The sequence below is a fragment of the Sebastes umbrosus genome, chromosome 7 (assembly GCF_015220745.1).
Source record: "Sebastes umbrosus isolate fSebUmb1 chromosome 7, fSebUmb1.pri, whole genome shotgun sequence".
Lineage (NCBI taxonomy): Eukaryota > Metazoa > Chordata > Actinopteri > Perciformes > Sebastidae > Sebastes > Sebastes umbrosus.
Genome location: NC_051275.1, coordinates 5,968,038 through 5,995,060, shown reverse-complemented (window position 1 = coordinate 5,995,060; position 27,023 = coordinate 5,968,038). Strand labels below are relative to the sequence as shown.

At 40.9% G+C, this 27,023-nt stretch overlaps 1 protein-coding gene across 1 annotated transcript in view; it reads left to right on the top strand.

Annotated features, from left to right (window-relative positions):
* The window catches only part of b3glcta (beta 3-glucosyltransferase a), an 84,730-nt gene extending 58,248 nt beyond the window's left edge, over positions 1–26,482 (top strand). The window contains exons 6-15 of the mRNA XM_037776046.1: positions 524–635; positions 3,359–3,495; positions 3,638–3,701; positions 4,643–4,774; positions 9,604–9,673; positions 11,806–11,919; positions 21,609–21,708; positions 22,192–22,311; positions 23,228–23,372; positions 25,915–26,482. Coding sequence (XP_037631974.1) covers positions 524–635; positions 3,359–3,495; positions 3,638–3,701; positions 4,643–4,774; positions 9,604–9,673; positions 11,806–11,919; positions 21,609–21,708; positions 22,192–22,311; positions 23,228–23,372; positions 25,915–26,082 — 1,162 coding nt within the window. The 3' untranslated portion in view covers positions 26,083–26,482. The remainder of the gene's footprint in view (positions 1–523; positions 636–3,358; positions 3,496–3,637; positions 3,702–4,642; positions 4,775–9,603; positions 9,674–11,805; positions 11,920–21,608; positions 21,709–22,191; positions 22,312–23,227; positions 23,373–25,914) is intronic.
* The last annotated feature ends 541 nt before the right edge of the window (positions 26,483–27,023 follow it).

The following is a 27,023-nucleotide window of genomic DNA, read 5'->3' as shown; positions in this document are numbered from 1 at the left end:
CACACAATAACTGTGATTGATTGCATAACATTATAATAAATGTGTCTATTACTGCAACGCTAAGCCTATCGCCGCAGTTCTCCAGTGGTCTGAACAGCATGATAATGACATTAGTTATAGTCGTCTGCATGCTTGGGCCTTCTCGAAAATCCAATATGTGTTCAATAATTGTTTCGGGGAGATGTGGAATAACATCTGAATTTGTTTTCTTCCCTCATCATAAAGATTTAGGACATAGATCACCAGAAGCAAACCCCCAATCATTACAGAGCCGCCCTCCCTGAAAGAAGTCTGTGTGCTTTTGATGTTTTTTTGTCTTTCTGGCCTCTAGGGAAAACTCTGTGGCTGCCTTGATCTGACTGGGTCAGGAGCCACAGTTAGATAGTTCCTCAGACTGGACTGAAATAACAAAAACAGCTTTGTGTAGAGTTGTCAGTGCATGGCGATGTTCCATTTATTCTTGTTTTATTATTTAACTCTAGTTTTGATGATGCTTCATATTTTTTTTTGTGTGCGTCTTCAGCTTATCCCACTCCTTTGGGAAAAACTCATCCTGGATTGTATTTCTTGAAGAGGAAACAAATGTGAAGATGACTAAGCTGGTTCAAGTTCTTGCAAAATTTGACAAGAATAAAGTAAGTATACTATATTCCCTCTAAACCTCCATCTCTCTCTCTGTCGGTCTTTGTTGCTCCGTCTCTCTCTGTGCCAAATTCATCAGCGAGACCAAAGCTTCCTGTTTCGAGCTCCAGCTTAGTTGATCATCGCTTCAATTAAGAGATACGGTATCAGTTTGGCTGCAGCTCCGCGGCAGCAGCTGCACTGAGCTCCGCCAGCTCACATTGTAACCTGTCAGACATGTCACTCCGGTCTCAGCTGTAGTCCTAATCTAAACTCTGTCTCTCCACATGTGAAATTATTTTTCTTGTATTGGGGTCGGTTTTGGGAAGGTCGAATATAAATTATGGATAAACGCCGCAGTCAGGAAATCATACGTCGGTGTTGTAATGAAACAATTTTTTTCTTAATCAAGCTTCGCAAAATAACGTTCTCCATCAATAATTTGTGCGTTTATGAATTTTTTAAATAATCCAAATAACTGGCGCATTTTTATAATTTATGGAGAGGTTTTTTGTTGTTGCTATTTGCACTTGTTGACAAGCCTTCACAACACACATTTGAGCTGGCTTTCAAGTGAAACAGGGACACAAATGATGTTAATTACACTTTGATGTAAAGCCTAGAGGAGAAAAACAACAACAGATTTTATTAGCAAATGCTGAAGTTTGCTTCGGTCTGTCAGAGAAAATCTGCATAACAATGAATGGCAACCTTTTCTATTGTCATCTTGGCCTATTTAGACCCTGCATGGTATTTCATTTCCAAGTCAGAGATGGAGTTAGAGTTCAGGGGGGGGGCTGGGGTCATGTGCTATGGCGAGTGCTTTGTGTGTGATGGCTGTGTCAGTGAAGTTTTGGGAGATTGGGAGAGGAGGGAGACCAATGATTTTAGAGGCATTGTGTGATTTTGAGGAGTTTGTTCCTGTTGGTGCCAGTGAGCGTGGTGAAGTAGCATGTGGAATAGTGGAGAGGGATGGGTTTGATGATGCTACTGTACAGAAGGAGGAGGAGGAGGAGCAGAAGGCGGGGGTGGGACTGAGAGCGCCCTGAGTTTCCGGATGGCAGAGAGCCTCTGTTGGCAGCGTTTGTGGATGTCAGTAGTGTGATGATCAAAGCTGAGTTCATTGTCAAGGAACAAGGGAATTCATTACCGCGTGACTATCCATGACCTTATCCCGAGGAGGAGGAGACAATGGATACAACGCTTTATGAATTGATTCATTACAACGCGCCCTACAGCAAAGCCTTCTCTCTCGGGTATTACGGGGCAGTGTGGTCAGCCTCGTATTGTGATGAGCAAGACAACACCACCTCTCAGTATAACACAATACAGTTTAACAGCACCACAAACTACAGCTTCCACAATGAAGTTGAATAAACATCTCTGTAAAACAGTTTCAACAAAAACTGAACTTTCTAACCTGAGCATCGAAAATGAAGTTACAGACTGCAGCTGGTTAGTTTAGCTTAGCACAAAGACTGGAAACGGGGGGAAACGGCAAGCATGGCTCAGTCCAAAGCATAAATCTGCCTACCACTACCTCTAAAGCTCACTGCTGACAAAAACGAATGTCAAATACGACAGTTTGCCGTTTCACAAGGGGGTTATGTGCTGGACTATGTCTTGGCTCTGAGCATAGACTGTGTAAAATATGGACGTAGCCTCCGTGACGTCACCCATAGGTTTCTGAACAGCCATTGTGAAGCTCAAAGTGGGTGGCTTTGGCCGTCGCCATCTTGGCGGGGACAATACAGCCTAACTCCAGACTAAATGGGCAAAGAGGTGGATCGTCGGTGGAGCTGAGGCGGGCCCGGGTGACGCAGCAGAGCACACAGCTAGCAGCTAGCGACCTGGTACGGCACCCAACTGTCACTCAAAGTGGCAGCACCCTCAGTTATGCATAACTTTAAGCCTTGATATAATTTGGTGGTGAAATTGGCTATAGAGACCAAAATCATTTTTTTGTACCAGACTGTAAACATGTTTATTTCTGCTGTAAAGTTGGGCATTTTAACATGGGGGGGTCTATGGAGATTGACTCGCTTTTGGAGCCAGTCTCAGGTGGCCATTTGAAGAACTGCACGTTTTGGCACTTCCGCTCTGGCTTCATTCTCAGCACCGGCGGTTGCCGCTTGGCTCTGAGCAGTTGCCAGGCAACCTGCAGAGATTGCAGGAAGTTATTGTCCTTGGACAAAAAATAGCCCTGCAAATCACCTCCTGTAAAACAGTGAATAGTTGTTTTTACACTTAGTTTTTACACTTAGAATAGAACAGTGTGTTAATTGGTGAGCTGTAGAGGTGTTGGTGCTAAACTAAGCTAACCAGCTGCTGGCTACAGCCTTATATTTACCGTACAGACATGAGACTGGTATCCGTCCTGTCATCTAGCTCTCAGATAAGCATATTTACCAAAATAATGAACTATTCCTTTAAGATTCATGTACTGTTGTATGTTCTATTGGTGGATTTCCTCTGAATATGAGATTATTTTTACTCCAGATACGTGAAGGATTATGATAAGAGCCTTTGTGGCTATAGTACGTGGTGTCTCTTGGACTTTGTTCTATCAAAAAATCTCATTATTTTTCACAGCCAGTGCCAAACTTAGCACTAGAAGAATCACAAAGACTTTCTGGCAAGTGCAGTGTGAAAACTCCCAAAGTGTAGCATGTGTTAAAGTAAAGAGAAGTAGCCCACACTTAAGCTGACATCCTGTCACGTACTTGTCATTTATCAGGAGTGGTTTCTCGGTAAGCCCCTCCATGACGAGGAGTCGACCATCATCCATCACTACGCGTTTGCAGAGAATCCCTCCATCTTCAAATATCCAGACTTTGCTGCCGCTTGGGCCGTAAGCACCCCCCTTGTTGTTCGGTGAGTATGTGCAGCGAATCTGTTTGTGTCTGTGAAATTGAGTCATTCGGTTTATATCCCTGCGGTGATACTTTTTTGAGAGGTTACATTTTGTATTTATTGCATATTTCAACAAAAAAAAATGTGTGATTTGTTATTTTAGGCTTGCAAACAAAGTGAAAGATGAACCACTTAAATCTGACTTCACCATTGACCTGAAACATGAGGTGAGATAACAAGTCACACGGTTACCTTCAGACCATGTTGTGTTTGGAAAGTGATGATGAGGCTTGCTGGTTTTCAGACATTTTTTTAAACAATTTTCTCGTTTCTCATGCTCAAGCCAGCGCCGACCTACCATAATTTATTTGCACAAAAAGAGCGAGGCATGAAATCCATCTAACCTTGAAGTGAAATCTCATTACTTTGGAGAATTGTCATGGTGCAGCATTGAGGTTCTTATTTTTTATCACTGAAATTCAGTCAGCGAGGCATCGAGGGATTTCGTCGAGTAAACACGGCGTCAGACTTATCAGGCTCAGTCTGGAAAAGGTGGCTCAGTTAGAGATGGCATGAGTTCAGTCCCAGAGATTCAATTATAACACTTCCTTATATGTTAAAAACATGATGCAATGGAGTCTTTTTTGTCACTAACGCACACATGCAACCTCATGCAAGTTAGATACATATCACTCATATGCAAAAGTACAGACAAATATTGCATGAATTCTCAATGTCAATCCAGTTCACTGTCAGTAGATTCGCTCCAGGCTATAAGTCAGGAAAACATCAAAGTTTCCTTCTTCTTTGAGACAGTTGCCAATATTCCGACAGCATTGATTGTACTGTCCTCATTACGTATTCTTTTACTGTAACGTCTGGATTTTCCCCATGTAGGATAGTTCAACTAAACCCTAGATTTTATTTTGCTCTACAGTAATACTCACCAGCTCTCAATTCCTCCCTCTCCTTCATCCCTTTAAATCTTTTGCTAGTCATCTTAAATATAAATTTTGCTGTGAGAGCTAAATTGTTGCATTTACTGTAAAAGAAGACGGGAAACATTCCACATCTCTTCTGTTAAGTTTATAATAAAACTTTAATGTCTTTAAGATCGCATCTTGTCTCTAGCTCGTAAACTTGAAAAGATCGATCTGTGTTCTGACAGGTTGCCTTGTATATCTGGGACAACGGGAACGGTCCTCATCTCACTGCCGTTCCCGAGCTGTGCACCGAGCCCGAGGACTCTCTTCAGACCCACCACTGTGCCACCACTCTGAGCACCGAGCCCCCTCTGTGTGTGAGTACTGAATGTGATCTGTGTGCAGATCAATTAGATTGTCCTCAATTTCCCTGGAGACGGTCAGGGGAACAAAATTAAACAACACGAAACAGAGGGCGCTCCACTGTGAGAGATGATGTACGGTATCCGGGCATGTTCACGGCCGCAATTGAAGCAGCACCAATATTTCACGGTGCAGAGCGGCCTTGAACGTTATTGCCTTTATACACCATTCAGTAGAACATTGTGCATTAACCTAAAAAGACAGGAGTCTGGGTTTGTTTGCTTGCTAAATTTGATTTAGTCATCCGCAAAGAAAGAAATACTCCTCCGTTGCTAAGCAACATCCCTCAGCATCCTCTCATTATCTAGAGTTACGTCTGTCTTTTTTTTTTAAATCCCATCTTTGATATTCATCTGAATTACTGACTTGGTCTCAACTTACACTAACATTTGTTTGGCTTATCTTCTTCTGTTAGATTTATCCTTTTATCATATCTGGACCAAGGAAATCAAAATTCACATGCAAATTCATGTTGTCCACAGCTGGTGACTAACCAGCTCTCCATTTCTCCTTCTCGTTTATCCACTTTATCTCTGTTTTTAGGCTGTCAAAGTTAACGCGATAATAACACGTTTACGCAAATTCCTATAATAATACGGCACTAATTTCTCTAACGCATTAACGCAACTTGCAATTTTTAGGTTGTAGCGGGCTCAGTTTTAAAACTAGAGTGAAGATACTGGCATCATATGAAACTACAAAACCTAAGGAATCCACTGGACCATGTCATGACAAGCTTGTCGCAAAAGAGGCTAAATAACACTCAAAACATACACTAAATTTTGGTGAGGAAAAACTGGCATGGCCTTTTCTAAGGGGTCCCTTGACCTCTGACCTCAAGATATGTGAAAGAAAATGGGTTCTCTGGGTACCCACGAGTCTCCCCTTTACAGAGCAAGTCATAGTCAAGTCAGCACACTGCAGCTGTTGCTGCCTGTTGAGCTGCAGTTTGCCATGTTATGATTTGAGCATCTTTGTTATGCTAAATGCAGTACCTGTGAGGGTTTCTGGACAATATCTGTCATTGTTTTGTGTTGTTAATTGATTTACAATAATAAATATAAACATAAATTTGCATAGAGCAGCATATTTGTCCACTCCCCTTTTGATGAGTGTTAAATACTTGACAAATCTCCCTTTTAAGACACATTGTGAACAGATAAAAAATGTGCGATTCATTTACGATTATTTGCAATTAACTATGGACAATCATGCGCTTAATCACGATTAAATATTTGAATCGATTGATATCCCTTGTAGAAATCGAAACAATTTTAGCACTTGTGTTTATTGTTAGTAAAAAAAACCTGTTACAGTACATTGTTTTTCTGACCATGTTGGTGTTGAATTCTAAGCATGCGTTGCCCCATGATACCCAATATATTGTTAGTGTTATGTTTGCTCGAGCTGAAAGAACATTTGGTTTGTGAGCCGATCAGAAGGGTCAGCCATCCTTTAGCGGCGAGTTGTGGACCCCACATGCACCCTAAAACGATCAATAATGTTGAGAAGAACAGCACAGATGTGTGTGTGACTGTAGCTTTATTGAGGGTTTGTGAGGTGAGTTGAATTCGGGATGCCAGAACTGCAGCAGAAAGTGTCCCAAATCTGATTTTGTTTCCTCCCTCCCCTCTCAGTTTTGCCAGAAAAAAATCCAATCTGATCTTTTCATTTGTGATTCAAATCACATACTGCATGTGCATACAGTATGTAGTCTACCGTCTTCGTTGCAGTCTGAATCGTCAGATTTATATTAATGCGTTTCTTACTCCCCGTTGGAAATCAGTGTCCCAATAAAACTGCATTCATTTGACCAGCAGGGTAAAGACTGGAGCAGCCAGTGGAGAAACATGAAGGTCACAGGTTTAATAAGTATTCAGGGAGAAGTTTCCATTCAGACAAAACAAGAGGGGACGTATCGTAATCGGCCAGTGTTCGAAACACTTGCAAGACAAATTGCCGAGTGGGGGCCACAGCAGCTCTCGGCTGCAGTGTCAACAAAGTGTCAAGAGCCTCGAGGGGCAGATTCGAGGAGGCGAAGGACGACAATCAACAAAGTGGCCGCGGCAGCATAACATGTCCTTTTTATTGTAGTCTATAAACTTATTGTGCTGTTTCGGGACAGGGGCTTGTTCACATTTTCTGTCAGACATGAGTCATTTTATAAAAATGAGTGAAACAGGCAAAAAATAGAAATGAGGTCTGATGAGGAAACTGAAAGTGAGCAGTAAAGCCCATAATAAGAATGTATTTTTGAGTTTTTATGGCTCCCCCCGGCCATACGGAGCTTTACTTTGAGTAAAAGCTAATTGTTTAGCTGTCTGACTGCAACTTTACAGTTTTGGTTCGCTCTCACTGCTCTCATAGTGACAACAGCAGACACTTTAGTGACCAGCTGGTAAACATGGTGGAGCATTTTGCAGCTATAGAGCCTGATATTTCCTTCACGAGTCGGTAGAGACAAAAAACAGAACTAAAAGAGAGTGAAATTGGACTCCAAATGAAAGCTATAATGTTGCTCTGTAACTGCTGCGTGCGTAAGTAAGCAACTGTTTCCCAAGAGTAAATAGATAATCATTAACTGCAGCCCTAATATGTACATTATTGTTTAAATTTCCAGCTTTTGCTATTAGGGCTGTCTATCGATTAAAATATTTTTTATCTGTTCAAAATGCCACAAAGTATCATGTTGTTCCATGCAGAGCCATCTCAAATCTCAGCGCTCTCGTTAACTTAGTTTCCAACATAACGGAGCAAGAGCCAGATATTTCCCTCAAGAGTTGGTGGAGCCCAAAACGAAGCTAAAAGGAGAGAGAATATTGGACTTACATTCATAAGGTCACCAGAAACACAACTCCAAATGAATGCTAATGTTGCTCTGTGTCTCACTAGTTGTGTAACGGGCAGCTGTTTGCTAACATGGTTGCCATAACAACTTTGTAAGGGACCTTAAAGGGAGATGTGTCAAGTATTTAATACTCTAATCAACATGGGTGTGGACAAATGTGCTTGCTTTATGCAAATGTATGTATATATTTATTATTGGAAATCAATTAACAACACAAAACAATGACAAATATTGTCCAGAAACCCTCACAGGTACTGCATTTAGCATAGAAAATATGCTCAAATCATAACATGGCAAACTGCAGCCCAACAGGCAACAACAGCTGTCAGTGTGTCAGTGTGCTGACTTGACTATGACTTGCCCCAAACTGCATGTGATTATCATAAAGTGGGCATGTCTGTAAAGGGGAGACTCGTGGGTAACCAAAGAACCCATTTTCATTCACATATCTCGAGGTCAGAGGTCAAGGGACCCCTTAGAAAATGGCCATGATAGTTTTTCCTCACCAACATTTAGTTTGGAGCATTATTTATCCTTCTTTGCAACAAGCTAGCTGGTAGCAATGGATTCCTTTAGTTTTCTACTGTCATATGATACCAGACAGTGTGGCTCAGAGGGTAGATCAGGTCGTCCACCAATCGGAAGGTCGGTGGTTCGATCCCCGGCTGCTCCGCTCACATGTGGATGTGTCCTTGAGCAAGACACTTAACCCCAAATTGCTCCCGAAGGCTGTGCCATCGGTGTGTGAATGAGTGAATGAGTATTTAGAGCAAAGTTGGCTCTGATAGCCTCTGCCATCAGTGTATGAATGTGTGTGTGAATGCTGACATGTAGTGTAAACTAGAAAAGCGCTATTTAAATGCAAGTCCATTTATTTACCAGATACCATAGAGTATCTTCACTCTATCTTTAAAACTAAGCCCTTTAAAACCTCCAAAAGATGGATTGTGTAATGCATTAAAGAAATTAGTTCAATTGAATAAGGCACAGGCAACAACAGCTGTCAGTGTGCTGACTTAACTATGACTTGCCCAAAACTGCATGGGATTAGCATAAAGTGGGTATTTTTGGTTGGTACTAATGGATTTCTTAGGTTTTTCTAGTTTCATATGATACCAGTTTCTTCAGTCTAGCTTTAAAACTGAGCCCGCTACAACAATAAACATCACAAGTTGCATTAATGCTTTAAAGAAATTAGTGGCATTAAAACTAATTTGCGGTAACACGTTATTATCGCGTTAACAGTTGCTATGCTCAAGCTTTATCAGGGCACAAGAGACTGTTACTGTACATCACATCCTGTCTACAAATGTTCTTGGAAAAGTGATGGTTTGTGCAGCAGCCGATGACATCTGTAATGTAGCGTACATTTTTAATGCATTATTCTGTCTGTTGTTGATTTAGTGAATCTCTCTGTGTGACTGTTTGAGCTGTTGGAAAAAAAAACATCCCAGCCTCTTCCACTCTGGACTGTATGTGGTAACAAAGAGCTCAGAGATGCACACAGAGATTTTCAGTTTTATACTTTTATTTTCATTTAATTCATCATCTTTCCCAGTCTCACTTGTTGCTCGTCTTTCTATTTCCACGGCTTTTACATTTCGTACACCTAATTCAGCATCACACAAGTCTTGTTTTTTTCACATTTGCTGCAGCGTTATCGGCTTCTGTGTGTCTTTTAGTTTCAGAGCGAGAGCCAAAGACAATCAGAGGGCCAAATGACCTCAGACCATTTACAGAAATATCCCATTCTAATTTCACTTTGAAGATAACAACTCCCACAGATCACTTAGACGTTTAATATTGCCTGAAAAACTCAATTTCAACCATTCGGCTCGGCTTCATACGCAGTAAAATAGATTCCGTCTGTTAATCATACGTGATTCATGTTCATGTGAGCATTTCTTTGATTTTTGTCTCCTATTATCTCCAAAGGGGGAGCCGGTAAATAAAGATGATATATTTGTTGCCGTGAAAACGTGTAGGAAGTTTCACAGTGAAAGAGGTAAGTCACACACCCACTCTCACAGAATCTGCCTTTAAATGACACACGCTTTTGTCCTTTTGTTTACTCGTAATGAATTAGTTTCACCTTTTGACGTGATGTGATGTGTGGCGGAATAAGAGCGTTCCCTCATTATCATAATACAGTCTTTCGCTAAATTATTCCACCGTTATGTCTGAGAGGATTTGATAGTATTGAAGCTAAAAAGAAAAAATACATTGACGTACTTAACTACGTGCCCCCCGTTGATGCTGGAAAAAAGCGATCATCCGACAATCATGCAGATGTTAAGAAATCACTTACTGATGTTAAGCCGTTTATTTGCCAGCTCTGCTTGACGTTAAGTGAATCTGCTTCTCTTTTAACCTGATAAAAATGTAGCCGGTTCAGTCAGTAGATCAAATTGCAGATTAATTTCAGAGGGATCAGACAAATTGAACACTACCATTCAAAGAGTGTCGCTCAAAAGTAATTGCACTAATTACTTTAATTACCATTTCCTCTGGCAAGCTGCCATTATCAGTTAGAAATATAGACAAGATGAAATGAGTATTTGATTTATATATCGAAGGTTAGCGTAGATCAATAAGCAATAGACTTATTTGATTTACGATGTCACTAAATGTTCTATATTCTTTATCTGTAGTGATTATATACAGTAATACAAAAACAAGATATGGATAGGAAAATGCACAGTCATCAATTTAGAAATTAGCATTCATATAAAATAGGCTGAACAATCTGATGTGGTTGCAGAGTTTTCCTTTTTTCTTTTTACGGTAGCCAGCTACCTCTCCAAAATGTAGCATAAGTTTGAAGCGTTATTTATCCTTCTTTACGACAAGCCAGCATGACATGGTTGGTACTAATGGATTCCTTCAGTTTTCTACTTTCATATGATACCAGATACAATAGAGTATATTCACTCTATCTTTAAAACTGAGCCCTCTAAAACCTCCAAAAGATCAGTTGCGTTAATACTTTAAGAAATTAGTGGCGTTAAAACAAATTTGCGTTATTATCACGTTAACTTTCACAGCCCCTAATTTTTACTAAAATAGTAAGTAGAGTCACTCATCTCTTCCCTTCCCTTTTCCTTTAATAAGACATTTTTAAAACACTGTAATACATCTCAGTAGCTCATGTCATTCTTTAACCATTAGTATGATATCAAGTGTAACTTTTTCACAAAAGTTCCTGTGTAGGTTGTGTTTTGTTCTAAGATGTGTAGGTTGCTTGTCTGTTAGTATCTGTTGTAGTGTCTGACCCCTATCGATTGTCTACTACAGCACGGCAGGCAATCAACATCTGACCTGCACGATGCACTTTAGTTTAGTTGTGGTGATATAGAATAGCAGTGTGATATTTGCAGCTTAATTACTGTTCTTCACGAGTTCAGTTGTCAGTGTCTGAGAGCCTTAAAAGGCAGCGAAGGCCAGACAACTCAACTTTTTTTGTGTGTTTTTTTGGTCCATTCTCTCTCAGTGTTAGATATGCCACTCTGATTCACTTTTGTTGATTTATGAGAGTTGAACACAGCCTCGAGCTGCTGCTGCACATCTCTGGGTATTGTGTGTTTCTCAGCCTGCGTACTCTCTCGCCTCAGCAGCCCAGAAACTCATCACAAAACCTCCAGATCTCATCAGTCAGGTCCCAATCAAATCTACAGGAAAACTTCCAAAAAAAACTGAAACTGAAGTGAGCGCTATTGTTTTGTTTGGAATAGCCATCAATAAAACTAATGGAGCATTAAGTGGCAAGTACTCAAAATATATTTAAACTGAAATTCCTCAAATGACAAAAAGGTTTGTACACTCCACACTGTATCTGATATTCTATCTTAGTTATCTTGAACATTCAACAAGGTGGGAGGATTAAAGAAGCATAACATTTAATCTTGTTTTCCTCTTTTATTTCCAATCCATTTTCCCCTCTTGTGTCTGATGATTTATTTCTTTAGAAACCTCTCCAATCGTCTTTAATAGAATATTTTACCAAAAAACAGACAGAAACATCGGATAAACTGTGTTGCAATGAATATGAAATAATCATTATCTCAGGTAAGTCTAAGTGCACATAGCCAGAGGTCTTCTTGTTGTGAACACTATTGATTTGTCTCCTCTTTTCTATAGTTCCAGTGATAAAGAAGACCTGGGAAAAGGATGCCTTCTTTCTGGAGTACTACAGTGACCACGCTGATCCTTTAATACCAACCATTAATTTAGGAATTCCAAATACTGAGAGAGGTAAGTGCTCCTTTTATACGCTATATAACTCCTTCAGTCGCAACAACAGATACAGGCCACAAGGTGCAGGGTCGGCTGCGTATCCAGAGCTACATGAAAAATGAAATGTCTAACTAAAGTGGACATTTTAGTTGAGCTTTTAGTCAATTATGTTTTAGTTCATGGAGCTAAGATCTTTAAAATCTACGGCATGCTTTCTTTTATATTGTTTCTCAGACTAATACTGAGGTGATAAATGGGTCTTTGCCTTCTGTTTGCTCCTGACTGAATGTGAGGAGCTTCTCTCTGACTGAGAGCTATAAACTGCACATTTAGTCACCAGACGCTCGGCCAACATCCCCTGCTGATTTCCACAGACTGCAGGGGAACCGTCAGTATTTGGTGAAATGTTTTGCTCCACTTATTTGTTTGTTTAAGAGCTGGTGATAATCATTAGTTTACTTCATCACTTGTATATTTTTAGACACGACACACTTCAACCTTTTGAACTTTGCCAGACTGACTGTCGTGTCCCTCTTTAGAAACGTTGCTATAGCGGGGCCAAGCGTTGTTTAAAGGAATAGTTTTGTCATTTTTGAAACACGTTTCTAGGCTCGTTTGGTGGCAGTGAGATGGGCTAGCTGTTTCCCCCTGTTTCCAGTCTCTACTGTATATAAGTTAGAGTAATCAGCTCCTGGATGTATTTTTATATTCAAGGGACACATGAGAGTGGTAGTTATCTTCTCAGCCAATGAAAGTCTTTCCCAAAATGGTCCTGAAACTATTGTTTCAAATCCACAGAAGCTCATTTTAAGTGCTAGACAAGATCCCACATGTTCTCATTAGGGCTGTCAAAGTTAACGCGTTAATAAATCGTTTTTAACGCCACTTCAAGAGTGAAGATAATGATGTCACATGAAACTAGAAAACCTAAGGAATCCATTGGTATCATGTCATACTAGCTTGTCGCGAAGGAGGTTAAATAACGCTCCAAACTTATGCAAAATTTTGGCGAGGAAAAACTGGCATGGTCATATTCAAAGGGGTCCCTTGACCTCTGACCTCAAGATATGTGAAGGAAAATGGGTTCTATGGGTACCCACGAGTCTCCCCTTTACAGACATGCCCACTTTATGATAATCACATGCAGTTTGGGGCAAGTCATAGTCAAGTCAGCACACTGACACACTGACAGCTGTTGTTGCCTGTTGGGCTACAGTTTGCCATGTTATGATTTGAGCATATTATCATGCTAAATGCAGTACCTGTGAGGGTTTCTGGACAAAATTTGTCATTGTTTTGTGTTATCAGTTGATTTCCAATAATAAATATATACATACATTTGCATAAAGCAGCATATTTGCCCACTCCCATGTTGATAAGAGTATTAAATACTTGACAGATCTCCCTTTTAGGTTAATTTTGAACAGATACAAAATGTGCAATTCATTTGTGATTAATATTTTAATCGATTGACAGCCCTGATAATAATATATATACTTTGGTAAAGGAGGTTGCGCTTCAAAAATGACATTCACAGTGGAGTGCCAGACCCAAAGTCGTATAAGCATATAAATGTGATAGGGTAGCACATCCCACATTTCAAAATCAAAGGGGACAAAATACTAAACATTTCACTTGTCTCACTTGGCTCACATCACAATAGACATACATGAGCGTTTTGGAAAAAGAAGAAAACGCTCTGAAGAAGGCTCCGTGCCAAAACGCTTGAAATTCACGCACAAGGTCTTCAATATTTTGATTTCATGTAATGGTGCAGACGTAATGGTCCTATAGTAATGGTCTTATGTACAGATGATACAGAACATGTATCGTACAGTATGGAAAACGTTTCTACTCAATTTACTCAATGGTAAGTTTAAACCAAGGAGAAAATCAAGAGGTCAGAGGTTAACGCCCACTGCTCCTCTGCATTAAGAGGCTGCACCTGGTCACAATTAGCCCAAGTAGGTGCACCAGGTATGGCTGACAGGGAGATCCTGGTACAGAGGAGGAAAACACATTCCCCAGCTGGTCTGAGATGCTGGATGCTAGAGATGCATAATGTATGATAATCAGAAACGAGTAGGAGAACATGTACACGGAGCGTCGGACTGCTCAAAGCGATCCACAGTAAAGACAGCGGTAGCTCTCTGCTTCTGCACCCTCCAGGTTGCCTCAGCCAGAGGCCATTTGGGCGTAGATTATTTTACAGTCTGATGGCTGTTGGCTCAAAAGACCTCTCATGTTGCACCTTAATGGGATGATGCATCGGCTGCAGCCACTTTCAGCCCGCTGTAGGAGGGGGTTGGGGGAGGGTTGTTGTTGGAAAGAGTCTGGTTTAGCCTCCAGCCTCCCTTCAGTCACTGTCTCCAGGCAGCGCAGCCCTTTAACAAGGACCTCTTTGCATTGATGCAACGAAGGATATAAACTACTCGCTGGAACACGCCGACCAGTCTGCTGCCGAGCTGAGCCTCGTCGAGAATAAAAGTCAACCTTTCTGTGTAAAGCTACTCTGTTATCTGTCCGGTTTGTTGTTGATATGCAATCCCCGTACTTGAGGGCCGCCTCATCTCCACCTCCTCGTTGTGGATAGTGACAGGTCTCAGCGGCTTCTTGCTCTCTAACAAATCCACTACCAGCTCCTTTGCCTTCCTGACTCTCAACTACACAGTTCTTGCACCAGTTGTAAATGCTCTTAGATTTCGTGCGTACTACAGTACTGTATCCTCGCTGGAGTCATCACATTGAAGTTTTTTTTAAATCAAATGTTCATGGGAAATATCTACAAGGATAATCTGATATAAGAAATTTTGATCAGATCTCTGAAGATGCATCTCACCCACCAGCCGCTCAAATCCGATTTCAGACTGATTTCAAACCTTTACGTCACACCTTGATGTCCCATTTAGAATGATGTTATCCCTGTCAGCTAAGCACATGACAGCGGCAGGAATCAACAGTGATGGAGGATATTTGTTGGTCTGTGAAGAGCAAGACAATCTGTCTTTTGTCCAGCCCGCTGCTTGTTATTTCCCCCCCGTATCTGGTAGTGAAATGCCACCAGCAAATGCAAATGTGTGTGTAGTTTACATCTTCATAACAACCAGTATAGATGGCATGCCTAGTGTGAAGTAGGAGGTCTGATATGTGGAGAGTAAAAAGAAAGGTGACAGTACAATCCCTTAGGCCACCACAGTGCCTCTCTCCAGCTTATAATGCGTCACTAATGTGTAATTATTCTACTCATTTTAGGAACATTAAAACCTTGAGAAATGATTAAACATGTCGCTACCTGATAGTACCATACAGTGAATGACTGCGTAGGGTTAACTGTAGGTGGAAGAATGTGCATACTGTGCAGGGGTTTTAAAAGACTTGTTGAATTTGCACCTGATAGAGCCCCATGGTTTAAACTCTGGCTGCTTTTTTGTTTAGCTATTCCATTTCTCTCATTGATTGGTGTGTATTATATTGACTTTCTAGTTTCATGGTGGTGTTGTACTAGATTGCACTCAGTCCACCTGCATTTACACACATGACAGGCAAAGAATATGAGAAGCACCACTGAATTTAATCCAATCATCCTGAATTGAGTCCAGTACAACACCACTATCTGAAACCTAAAAACTGGTCATACATGCAACTGTGACAGAGAAAAGACGACAAAAAAGGACACATTATACTGTAGCCTTCACAAGGTGTATTGCAGAGCTGTTAAAGTAGATTGCATTACATTAAGGCTGCAAGTAACGATCATTTTCATTATTGATAAATCTGCTGATTATTTTCGAAACCTAATCAATTAATCATTTGATCTATGAGATGTCAGAAAAGGAACATGTTTTCATGCTTTACAGGAGCAATATGTAGCACTGACAGCTGGCATTTTAAAATGGGTAACAGCTGTCCAAATTCAAAACACTGGAGCCGTGGCCCGTCCGCTCCTCCGGTGTGGCTGATAGCAGTTAGCATTTGTTAGCATCATGGCGTTAGCCTATGGCCAGCAGCAGTAGTTGGAATCACATCACCAGCTGTGTGTCTCAAATACTTGCTGCCCTGATAACCCAGCTGCACACGGACCACAGAGAGATGTGCCGAGGCTTTTCAGGTCGGGTAGAATCTAACATTAACGTTATCTCTGTTGATCCAGTATATTTGTTTGCTTCAATGGCTGCAGAAGGCTGTGTTTGCGTGCCAATTTGTTTCATATGTGGCAACGGGGTGTCGAAATGGGCAGTGGACGGGATCACACCGGCCAAAACAAAAACAGATGTTCCGGACCGGAATGGAAATTTCAAAGGAGAACGTAGCCTACCGGCTGTAGCGTTGTTGTTGGAGAAGCCGGTATTTCAACATAGCATGTTTCATTAATCATGATTATTTTATGATTTGACACAGTTCAAAAAACCCATTCTTTTTCTCATACTGTCTGTCTGAATATACCTGCGTTCACCCTCCGTCTGTGTTAGCACCTGTCCCTTTAAGCCTCCTTCCCGAAAAAAGCGCAGTCTGCTCCGATTAGCTTGCGAGAAAAATCTGGCGCACCTTTGCTCAGGTAGTTCTCAAGCTGTGGGCGGTACATTCTAATGAGCCTGCACGTGACAAAGGAAGGGGGAGCCAAATCTGAATGGATCAGTAATTGGAAGATCGGCGGTTCGATCCTCGGCTCCTCTAGTCCGCGTGTCGAAGTATCTTTAGGGAGCCTTCGGAAGCAAAGCAAATTGGTCCGGAAGGCTGTGCCATCTGTGTGTGTGTGTGTGTGTGTGTGTGTGTGTGTGTGTTTGTGTGTGTGTGTGTGAATGAGCATTTAGATTAGATCCTGATGAGCAAGTTGGCACCAGTGTGTGTGTGTGTGTGTGAATATTGACTTGTAGTTTAAAGTGCTTTGAGTGTAAGACTAGAAAAGCGTTGTATAAATGCAAGTCCATTTACCACTTGTTGAATCACATATTTTCTGATCTAGACAGTCCGCAGAAAAAACTGACTGGGTTGTCTTATTTCACAGTTTGTGGGTTGGTAGTCACTCCAGATAATTAAAATGTACAGTGTGTGCACTGAAAAAGTGAGCTTTTCATGATATGTCACCTTTAAGTTTACTAGGATATGATATATAGATAGGAAAAAACATCAAATCCTCACATTTTACAAGGTGAATTTCCGCTAAGCAGAGCAACATTAATATTCCAGATATTTAAATGATGTTTGTCGTGATATTCTCCCTCCATGCGACAGATACTGTGGTAAAAGGCAAGAGATGATGTGTGCTCCCATTCACAGTTTGCATACCACCACGCTGGCAGGCTGGCAGCTGGTTATGCCGGGGAAAAAAAAAAAATCAAGTGGAAGTTGTCTTTCTTCTCAAACCTTGCTCATTTGCATAACTCGACACGTTACCTAACCCAGGGTGCCGAGAGTTGGTGTGACTTACTTTACGAGTTTGATGTCTTACACCAGAAGAAGCCACGGCTGTGCTCCTCTCAACCGATAAATGATGTTCGCATTTATTGAAGCCAGTGTTGGATGAGTCTTTCTCATAGATCATCTTGGAGAAAATGTCTCCTTGCCTTTAATTTTGCCTTCCACTGCATGCCAGTATTTCTACTTTCGGGAGACAACAATCGAGTCTTGGAAGTTTGGCAGCAATCCACAGTCCATCATCAAGGCAGGGGGATTTTCTGTAGTTTGGTAAGCAGCCAGATACTGAGGCTACTCTCAGCTCAGTAACTATGTATATTGTCAGTCAAACAGAGCACCCATAATGCCATTTCTGTTCTGAAACACAGACAGTAGATAGTTTATTTTCAGTGGTTTGAGTCTGGGTGATTGACCCTCGATTAAACACCATGACAACAGAAAATATAGTTAGTATTACACTGTATCTTTAAAAACAAATATGCAATGGAGTCAGTCACATAGGGATATAGAATAAAGCCACTGGCCGCTGCGTTAATCAGATAAGCATGCACGGAAATTATATATGCTTGAGGTCAAATGAAAAATAAGCAGTTTATCTCTCCCTCGTTGCCAAATACCCACATGATACCGAATCAGTTATCGGATTGAAATTGAGCTAAAGTCAAGACAGAAATAACATCTTTCTTTTTGACCTCGCTCTGTTCCTTTTCCAAGACCTCCAGCTTTATGCTAATGAATGCTGCTAGGAGTTCATCAACAGTCAACAGGCATCAATATGTGAGGAATCTGTAGTCACCACCATCACTCTTTATTTTTTCACCTTCCACTGACTTCATTGATTCCATTGACTCGCCCGTGCTTTGACTATACCACTAATGTATGCTCGTGCAATACAGTAGGCCTGTTTCCGTATGTTTTGAAGAGAGTGTTCAGAGTTTAGCTCAAAGTTAGCTCATCCATTTTTTTTAAGCAATTTTACTGTTTTTCTTTAAATAAAAGCAGAACAAAACTGTTGCTCACAAGATGTGGGAGAAGAAATCATCATGCTAATAAAGTAGCCATGAACTGTGGCTACATAGATAGATAGATAGATAGATAGATAGATAGATAGATAGATAGATAGATACTATAGATAGATAGATACTATAGATACTATAGATAGATAGATATTATAAATACGGTGGATATATAGATAGATAGATAGATAGATAGATAGATACTATAGATACGATGAATAGATAGATACTATAGATACTATAGATAGAAAGATATTATAAATACGATGGATAGATAGATGGATACTATAAATATAATGAATACTGTAGATAGATACTATAGATAGATAGATAATATAAATATGATAGATACGATAGATAGATAGATACTATAGATAGATATGATAGATATTATAGATAGATGCGATAGATACTGTAGATACTATAGATATGATAGATACCATAGATACATACCATAGATAGATAGATACCATAGATACTATAGATAGATACCATAGACATTATAGATAGATATGATAGATAGATACTATAGATATTATAGATAGATAGATACGATAGATACTGTAGATACTATAGATAGATACCATAGATACCATAGATATGATAGATAGATACCATAGATACTATAGATAGATACAATAGATATGATAGATAGATACTGTAGATATTATAGATAGATAGATACCATAGATACTGTGGATGCTATAGATACCATAGATACATACCATAGATATGATAGATAGATACGATAGATACTATAGATACAAACGATAGTTACTATAGATATTACAGATAGAAAGACAGACAGATACTATAGATATATAGATAGATACTATAGATATATAGATAGGAAAACTGACCAAAAGCCTATTTTAACCATAAGATACTGTATATTCACTTGGTTGCCCCAAGAAACAAGTGTTGACCCCTTTTTAAAACTGTGTGGGTAATCATGCTGCCATCTGTATTCACTAAGAAATATGAAGTGTGGTGAAAACACAAAAGCCTTACAGTATATACATTTTGAAAGTGGAAAAATAAACTCAACAGTCTGAGGTTAAAAAGTGTTGATAGTCAAGATAGAGAAAGTAAGGGGGAGGGTGATGCAAGACTGTGTAAGGGGCATAGGAAAACTTTAACAAGTAAATACTCAACTATTCATGGTCAAGTGCTCACCTCTATTGGGAGAACAAAGAGCCGGTGATACTGGAGGAGACACTTCTGAGGAGCTTTGTGTAGTATTATGCTCGAGAACATGTAGAAGTGGTTGGTCTCTTTTTTTGTGCCGACGACATTTTAATGATAGATACTGCATGAGACGCGAACATGGAATCTACTGCGTCTTTCCATGCCCCTGAACGTCATTCACTAACACCCTCCAACTAGAAATAAGATTACCAGGCTTGTCTGGAGATCTGCCTCTAAAAGTGCATTTTTTGCGATTTTATTCCTGTCAGCAGTTCAAGGTGTCCTTACTTATTCTATATTCAGATACTAGGAAAAAAATACCGTGGGTGCCTTATAAATAAAACAGTAGGGCCTCAGTCTTCTTTGTGATGCTTGCCACCAGGGATTTCCGTGTCTCAGCTCTCAGCCCTGATGGTGTGCAGATATTTGGATTCTGATGAGTATATTTCTTTGGGTTCCTCCTTGTATTTGTTGTGTGCTACCACATGACTGTTTTTGTTTTCAGGAGTTGGCAGAACATTTTGTTCCATCTGGCAGTCATGTCAAATATGCCAGGGTAAAAGTTTGATCTCCCCGGCCCATCATGCCAAACATACCTTATTATTTCTTTGAGATGCCAGAAATATAGACAACGGCTTTCTCTCTGCTCGCAAAGCTCGAGAGGACACGTCCTCGAATTGAAGAGATTTTCTTTAATGCTGTACAATACGAATTTTGAAAAGGCGGCAAAGTCATTTTTTGCCCCTTGAATGTTTGACACTTGTTTGATCGCCGCAGTGGCTGAGGTGTCCGCCCACAGTCAAGTGTGCTTTTGAGGTGTCCTTGAGCAGAATGCAGAACCGCTACTTGTTCACACTTGTGATGCATTCAACTGTCAAGTTAATGCTGCAATAGAAGCGAACGTTGCAAATGTACTGCATCCTTGTTAGGTTCGGGCACAGTATAGTCCCACTCAGAGAGAGAATTAAAGTCAAATTAACAAATTCTTTGTTGCAATAGTTTTCTTATTGTTTAAAGAGGACATATCATGCTCATTTTCAGGGTCATACTTGTATTTTGAGTTTCCATTAGAACATGTTTACATGCTTTAATGTTCAAAAAACACATTATTTTTCTCGTCGTGTCTGTCTGAATACACCTGTATTCACCCTCTGCCTGAAACGCTCCGTTTTAGCGCCGTTCTCTTTAAAAGCCCCGACAACGATGGTCGGCCATTTTGGGGCCGTAACTGAGCGTCTGTCGGCCTAGTTTTTGCGATGTGTCCCCCACCGTCGGCTTTAGTCTGCCTACGTCGGAGGTTTTTCGGCTGATTCAGCACGTTAAATCAGCGGTGGAGCCCATCAATGAGAGAAATCACTCTGATTGGTTGTTCAGAAGAGAAACGGACGTGAGGAAAGCAAACAAACAAACAAACAAGTAAAATCAAGAGGGCAAACACAGAAGGCTCTTCTCATTTTTCATCTTCATCTCATTTGATCACTCCAACACACGGATATTTTCACAGCAACATGGCCGTCTGGAATGAAGCTAAGTGGTGAGTGAGAGTGGCGTGAAAACGGTCGGCAGACGCCGCATTGTTTCATGTACGTATCATAACAACGGCTTATATATCCGCAGTCCTCGGCGTTCCGGTTTCCCTTTTTGAATGACGAATACAGACTACCACCGCCTGCTGGTGTGGAGAGTTCTTACATCTCAGAACGTACGTGCCAACTGGCCGTCGGCTGTAGTTTTTGCAGTTTTCAAGTGCAACTTGTCAGGCAAGAAAAAAGGCGACATGAGGCGGCGAACAGTTCGCCTTCATCGCCACTAGTTCTTTGATGTCAGGTTGGTGTGTCTGGGCCTTAGCCTGACACCTTTGAAATCCTTTAGCATTAGCATAATTTATGACTACTTTATGTCTTTTTGTGGCGGAGCCATTGTCCTGTGTATGCAGGCGTGTATGTGCATGTAAATACCTGCTTATGCCTAGTGTGTTTTTCTTACCACAAGGGGGTCATTTATCTTTGTAAAACAAATACAGCACACAGTCAATATGCGATTAAGTCGTACAGGCCGGTGTTATTGATAGCACGTCTCTGTTTGCAGGCCACTGCGGGAAAACTTTTGCAATCCTTCAGAGATTCCTAAGCAGCTCTGTCCCAGACACCAAGTGGCTCCTTGTTGTGGACGACGACACGCTCATCAGGTATGCTTTCATCATCTGGAGATGTATTTTTTTCTAACATAGTGTTTCTCCCCTTGTTTCATCTGGGACACAGTGTCTGTCATTCTTTAAATGCCATGCTTTCATTTTTCTCAAAGTTTGAGTGACATTTCTTCATAAATTTTTGAACAGATTCCGTCTCACAGCCATGAAAAGGTTTGCACAGTGAAAGAGAGAGACGCTCGGAATGAAGTCATTTTGAGGGGAAAATGAGTTCCAGAGATATTACCATCCTGTCGAAACATCTAAAAAAGCTCAGCACATAAATTCAAGTCCAGCTGGCTTCACTTTATATCTGTCAGGTTGCCTCTTCATGTGGAAGCCCCTGGATGTGTAATAGTGCCGGAGGGAGAGCAGTTATTTCAGCTTCTAAACGGACAGTTTTCACATGCGTGTACGCGCAGGCATGTGTGTGTGTAACGATGATGATGAGTGTGTGATGAGTTTGATCCGTGCTTCCTGTAGCCTCTCCAGACTGCAAGTCATGCTGAGCTGTTACGAGCCCTCTGAACCAGTGTGTCTCGGGGAGAGGTACGGCTACGGCCTGAGCCAAGGCGGCTACAGCTACATCACGGGAGGTGGAGGGTGAGTTTCACAGCTCAGACGCTCGGGGAATAACGATGAAAGATACAGACGCAGCAGAGGGACTGTAAAATGTGTAATGGAAAACCTGTAATCTGTAATTTACAGATAAAGCATTTCATTTCGGTTTTAAACATGTGTTGCTCCCCTAAGGGAAGCTGTGGTTTGCGGGCTGCATTAACGTAAAAGATACTCAATAAAAACGTGGAATAAATCACCGCAAAATACAGTAAACAGACGGTCATCAGTTGATAAGACCAGACAGGGAGTCGATGCTTAATACTCACACTACATCGCACACACAGTTGGATACTGCAAAAAAAAAAGCATACAGCACAAAAACAACAATTCCAAAAGATCCATATTTTCTTATTACACACAAGAAAAAGTGGGCAATAAGCAGAAAAGATATGTCAGCTGTCAGTGCTGTGGGAAAGCTGCACAACAGATAAATCTTGAGCTGTGAGTGAGCTGTGTGAGAAACTCTATTTAGGGACACTTCAGTCGCTGTGACACTTTACAGCACCGCATCTGCCAGATTTCTCAAAAGTGATATCTTCTAATAACTGTTTTGAGTGGCAATGAGCGATTTTTTTGGCAGCCCGAGATTTGTTTTTTCATGTGTAATTGCGTCTCTTTTCAAAGAGATGTCACATCGTTGTTGTGCACAGCCGATTCACAGCGTCTCCCTTCTCAGCTTGATTTTCAGTTTCACTCACAACTCCGTCGCCCTCTCACCGGCTGAATAAAATAAGCACGCTGAACCTTAAGATGACAGCTGAAAGACATACTTATTATTTTCCGGTCATTTCCTAACATTTGCATCTAAACTGATCCTTTTTACGCCGCAGCTTAATCGGACGTGTTATGTGTCTCTTAAAAAAATTCCTGATGTCCGTCTCTTTGTGTGTGGCTGCAGCATGGTGTTCAGCAGGGAGGCTGTGGTCCAGCTTCTTAAGAGCGGCTGCAAGTGCTACAGCAATGACGCCCCGGATGACATGGTGCTGGGAATGTGCCTCAATGCCCTCGGACTTCCTGTCACACACAGTCCGCTCTTCCACCAGGTTGTATTCACACTCTTACAATAGAGTCTTTGTGTCTCTGTCTGTCTGTGTTTGTAGCTACGGTAGTGAGATTGATTTGTATTTTTTGAGAGAGAAAATACCAATCATAGTTTTTTTTGGCTCTGTGAGAAATCATCATTTGAAAACTCTTCAGTGTTCTGTTCTCTTAAAGCGGCAGTGGGTAGAAATGGAGCAAATATGATTAAAAAATGATCGCCATATCCTGACAGTAGTGTATGAGACAGGTAATCTGAAAAAAGTCATGTGCCTCTGTGTCCTCTGGTGTCCTCCGATGCTCCTAATGGCGTCTGTAAGATTTCACAGACCGGAGGAAAACAACCAATCAGAGCCGAGCTGGAGCCTTGCTGTCTCTGAGCAGCTGTCAATCACTCGCGAACTCCAATCAAACGGTCAAACTAGGCAGCGCTGATCAAATATGAATCAATATTCCATGCATCCAACCATTATCTATTTCCACGCTAATTCTATTCGGGGTCGCGGGAGGGCTGGAGCCGATCCCAGCTGACATTTGGCAAAGGCGGGGTACGTCCTGGACAGGTCGCTAGACTATCACAGGGCTGACACATAGAGACAGACAACCATTCACGCTCACATTCAAACCTACGGGCAATTTAGAGTCAACAATTAACCTGCATGTCTTTGGACTGTTGGAGGAAACCGGAGAACCCGGAGAAAACCCACGCTGACACGGGGAGAACATGCAAACTCCACACAGAAGGGCCCCAAGTCGGGTTTGAACCTGCGACCTGAATCAATATCCTGTTACTGTAATGCCTATATTTCTCACCTCAAATGTTTTCAAAAAACATCTTGTAATGTACTGTTTAGCTGTAAAATTAGAAAGTTTGGTAGGCAGCCATGCTGAGATCAGTTGAGGAAATACCAAGCACCGCCCACCAGCTGGAGCAAACGTTCTCATTTTACAGCTAAACAGTGCACTACAAGATGTTTCTGAAAACATTTGAGGTGAGAATTAGGCATTGCAGTAACAGAATATTGATTCATATTTGATCAGCGCTGCCTAGTTTGACCGTTTGATCAGATTTTGTGAGCGATTGACAGCTGCCTCCGTTGACTGAACAGCCAATAGGAACGCTCTCTCTCTGAAATGACCTGTGATTGGCCAAAGTCTCCCGTCACGGGCTAGATACATGAGGAGGTGCAGAAGTCTAGTTTTCTCTCAGAACGATTGAATTACAATATGCTGAAAGATTATTATGGAATTTTTGCCCAATGATGACAAAAACATTCTGCCTACTGCCGCTTTAAAGGGGAAATTTTTCAGTGATGGTGCCTTTAAATGAATAAACTGCAGAAAAAGTCAGATTTCATCACAGGTTTTACAGACTCATCATCTAGAGACAGATAGAGACCTCTATCTTATTGGTAGTCGACAACACAATGGGCCATATCTGATACTCGGGGGCCCTGCACACCCTCACAGATGTTTTCAGTTTATCCAGCTGATTAGACTTCTGCTCATGCCGTGTTTAAGTCATATCTTAGACCCCTTTACAGCATGTGTAATTCTGAGTCAGAGATATTGGGAATTTGTGACAGCCATGATATCTCCCATTTGGCAAACAGAAGAAAAAATGTCTGCAAGGTTTTCCTGTTCTCCCCATCCCGCTGTCATGATGTTAAATGCAGCATTATGTCACATTCACGTCACACGGGATCGATGGTAAAGATGGAAAAGATCCCCATGGGTGTAACTTTCTGCTATTCACATCATCAGACAAGCCAAGATGGTGACAGAATTGGTTTTGTGAAGGTTAAGAACACAATGTGCAATGACATTACAGCACTATATCAATTCAATATGGGTTTGATTACCTTGAATGATGGATGTGAATGGGTATTTGTTAACCTTTTCATATTGTGAAGCCTGATGTATCTGAGCTTTCAGAAAAGATCACAGCAGACATTTGGACTTGTAGTAGTAGGAAAAGGACAGGTGTTACTCATCACGTTGATGATGGCTCTTCTATTCAAGTGTCCCAGTGAGCCATGATAGTGTGGCATTGAGCCAGCATGCACAATACCCAAGACCATGAAGCTGAAGCAGCTTAATGGAATTCAGCTGTCATTAATATTATTATTAATCCAGCCCAGTTGCCAGGACATTTTTTTTTGGCATTGTACATTTCTGCAAACCACGGATACGTTAAATGTTTTACATTCAGTCAGAGCAAGTGCCGTACAGTAGTACAGCGAGCAACCGTTATTGAAAGTTATAAAAGTTACGTGACAAACCAATACATCGATTTAACCCACGTTATAGGTCAGAGAATCAGCCAATCAAATCAACAAATTGTTCCAACTTAATAATTCAGTTACTGGTGTTTGGTTGAAAAGCACTTCTAAAAAAAACCCCAGTTGCTCAGTTCTCAGTATGCAGCATCAGTTTCAACAGAAACTTCCACTTTCTCGCCTTCACTCTCTGGCTCTCTGCAGCACTTGTACGCAGTCTCTTGTGGCTGCTTCCAAATAAATTACTGTACTTAATCTTACCTTTCAGGCACGCCCAGAGGACTATGCCAGGGACTTCTTAGCTCACCAGGTGCCCATCTCTTTCCATAAACACTGGAACATCGACCCCATTGCTGTTTTCAACAAATGGCTAAAGGATGACTTGGGGGCAAAAGCTTCAGATGGACTAAATGAGAGCACAAAGACGGAGTTATAATCATTTAAAGCACACAACTAGCCTGTATGAGTATGTATGTATGTATGTACAGTATGTGTGTGTGTGTGTTATGGAGTCATGGAACTGAAACATTGTCCTTCACAGATGTAAATGTTTTTTTTTGTATCGTTGATGTTGAGCTGTAACTAAGAGGGACCATGCGAGCGTGCATCCATGACTTAATCTGTGAGTATCTTCATGACTGAGCTGCATGTTGAGTTTTTTGCTGTTATTTTGGAAATATGGATATAATATGTGTATATTTATATCATATGAATAATCTGAACCTCACAGAGGAGCATCTTTCTTCTCTGGGAGATAGCGTATCTTTCAAAAAGTCAGTCACTAATGCTGTACAATGTGCTCTATTTTGACATAAAAGTATAAATATTTGAGAATGTTTTGCTTTTCTATTTCATCAGAGGCCGATTATAGAGGTTTAGTTTAAACCAGTACTGTATAAATTATGAAGTTGTTAAAGGTTAATTGAGGCTAAGACTAAGCTGGTGAAACACAGACTGTGTGGTGCAGCTAAAAGGGCATTAAAGCTCTCCAAAGTATGCTGAAGGTTTGCAATTACTCCCAAAATGTACCCGACGTGTAGCCCTTTAAAAGGGTCCAACTGCTGCCTGGGCTGATAAACGTCTTACCTTTACTTTCAACTCACCTAAATACCCTCATTACATTTTTGGCCAAGACCATCTGTTTCTCAAGGCTCTCTTTGACCTCTGTCGCAGGAACAAAAAAAAGGAGCATAATTTCATAGACATATGCTTGTAAAATATTAACTGACATCCTGAGGTATGAGGTAGAAATGAGCTTTTTTAACACCGATACCATTTTTCATTTTCACTTTTTTTTGTCTCAGATAATTAATTGGCAGACCCGATGATTTGCTGACCATTATTAAAGGTCTTTCAAAGACTTTGAGCCTCGGTTGT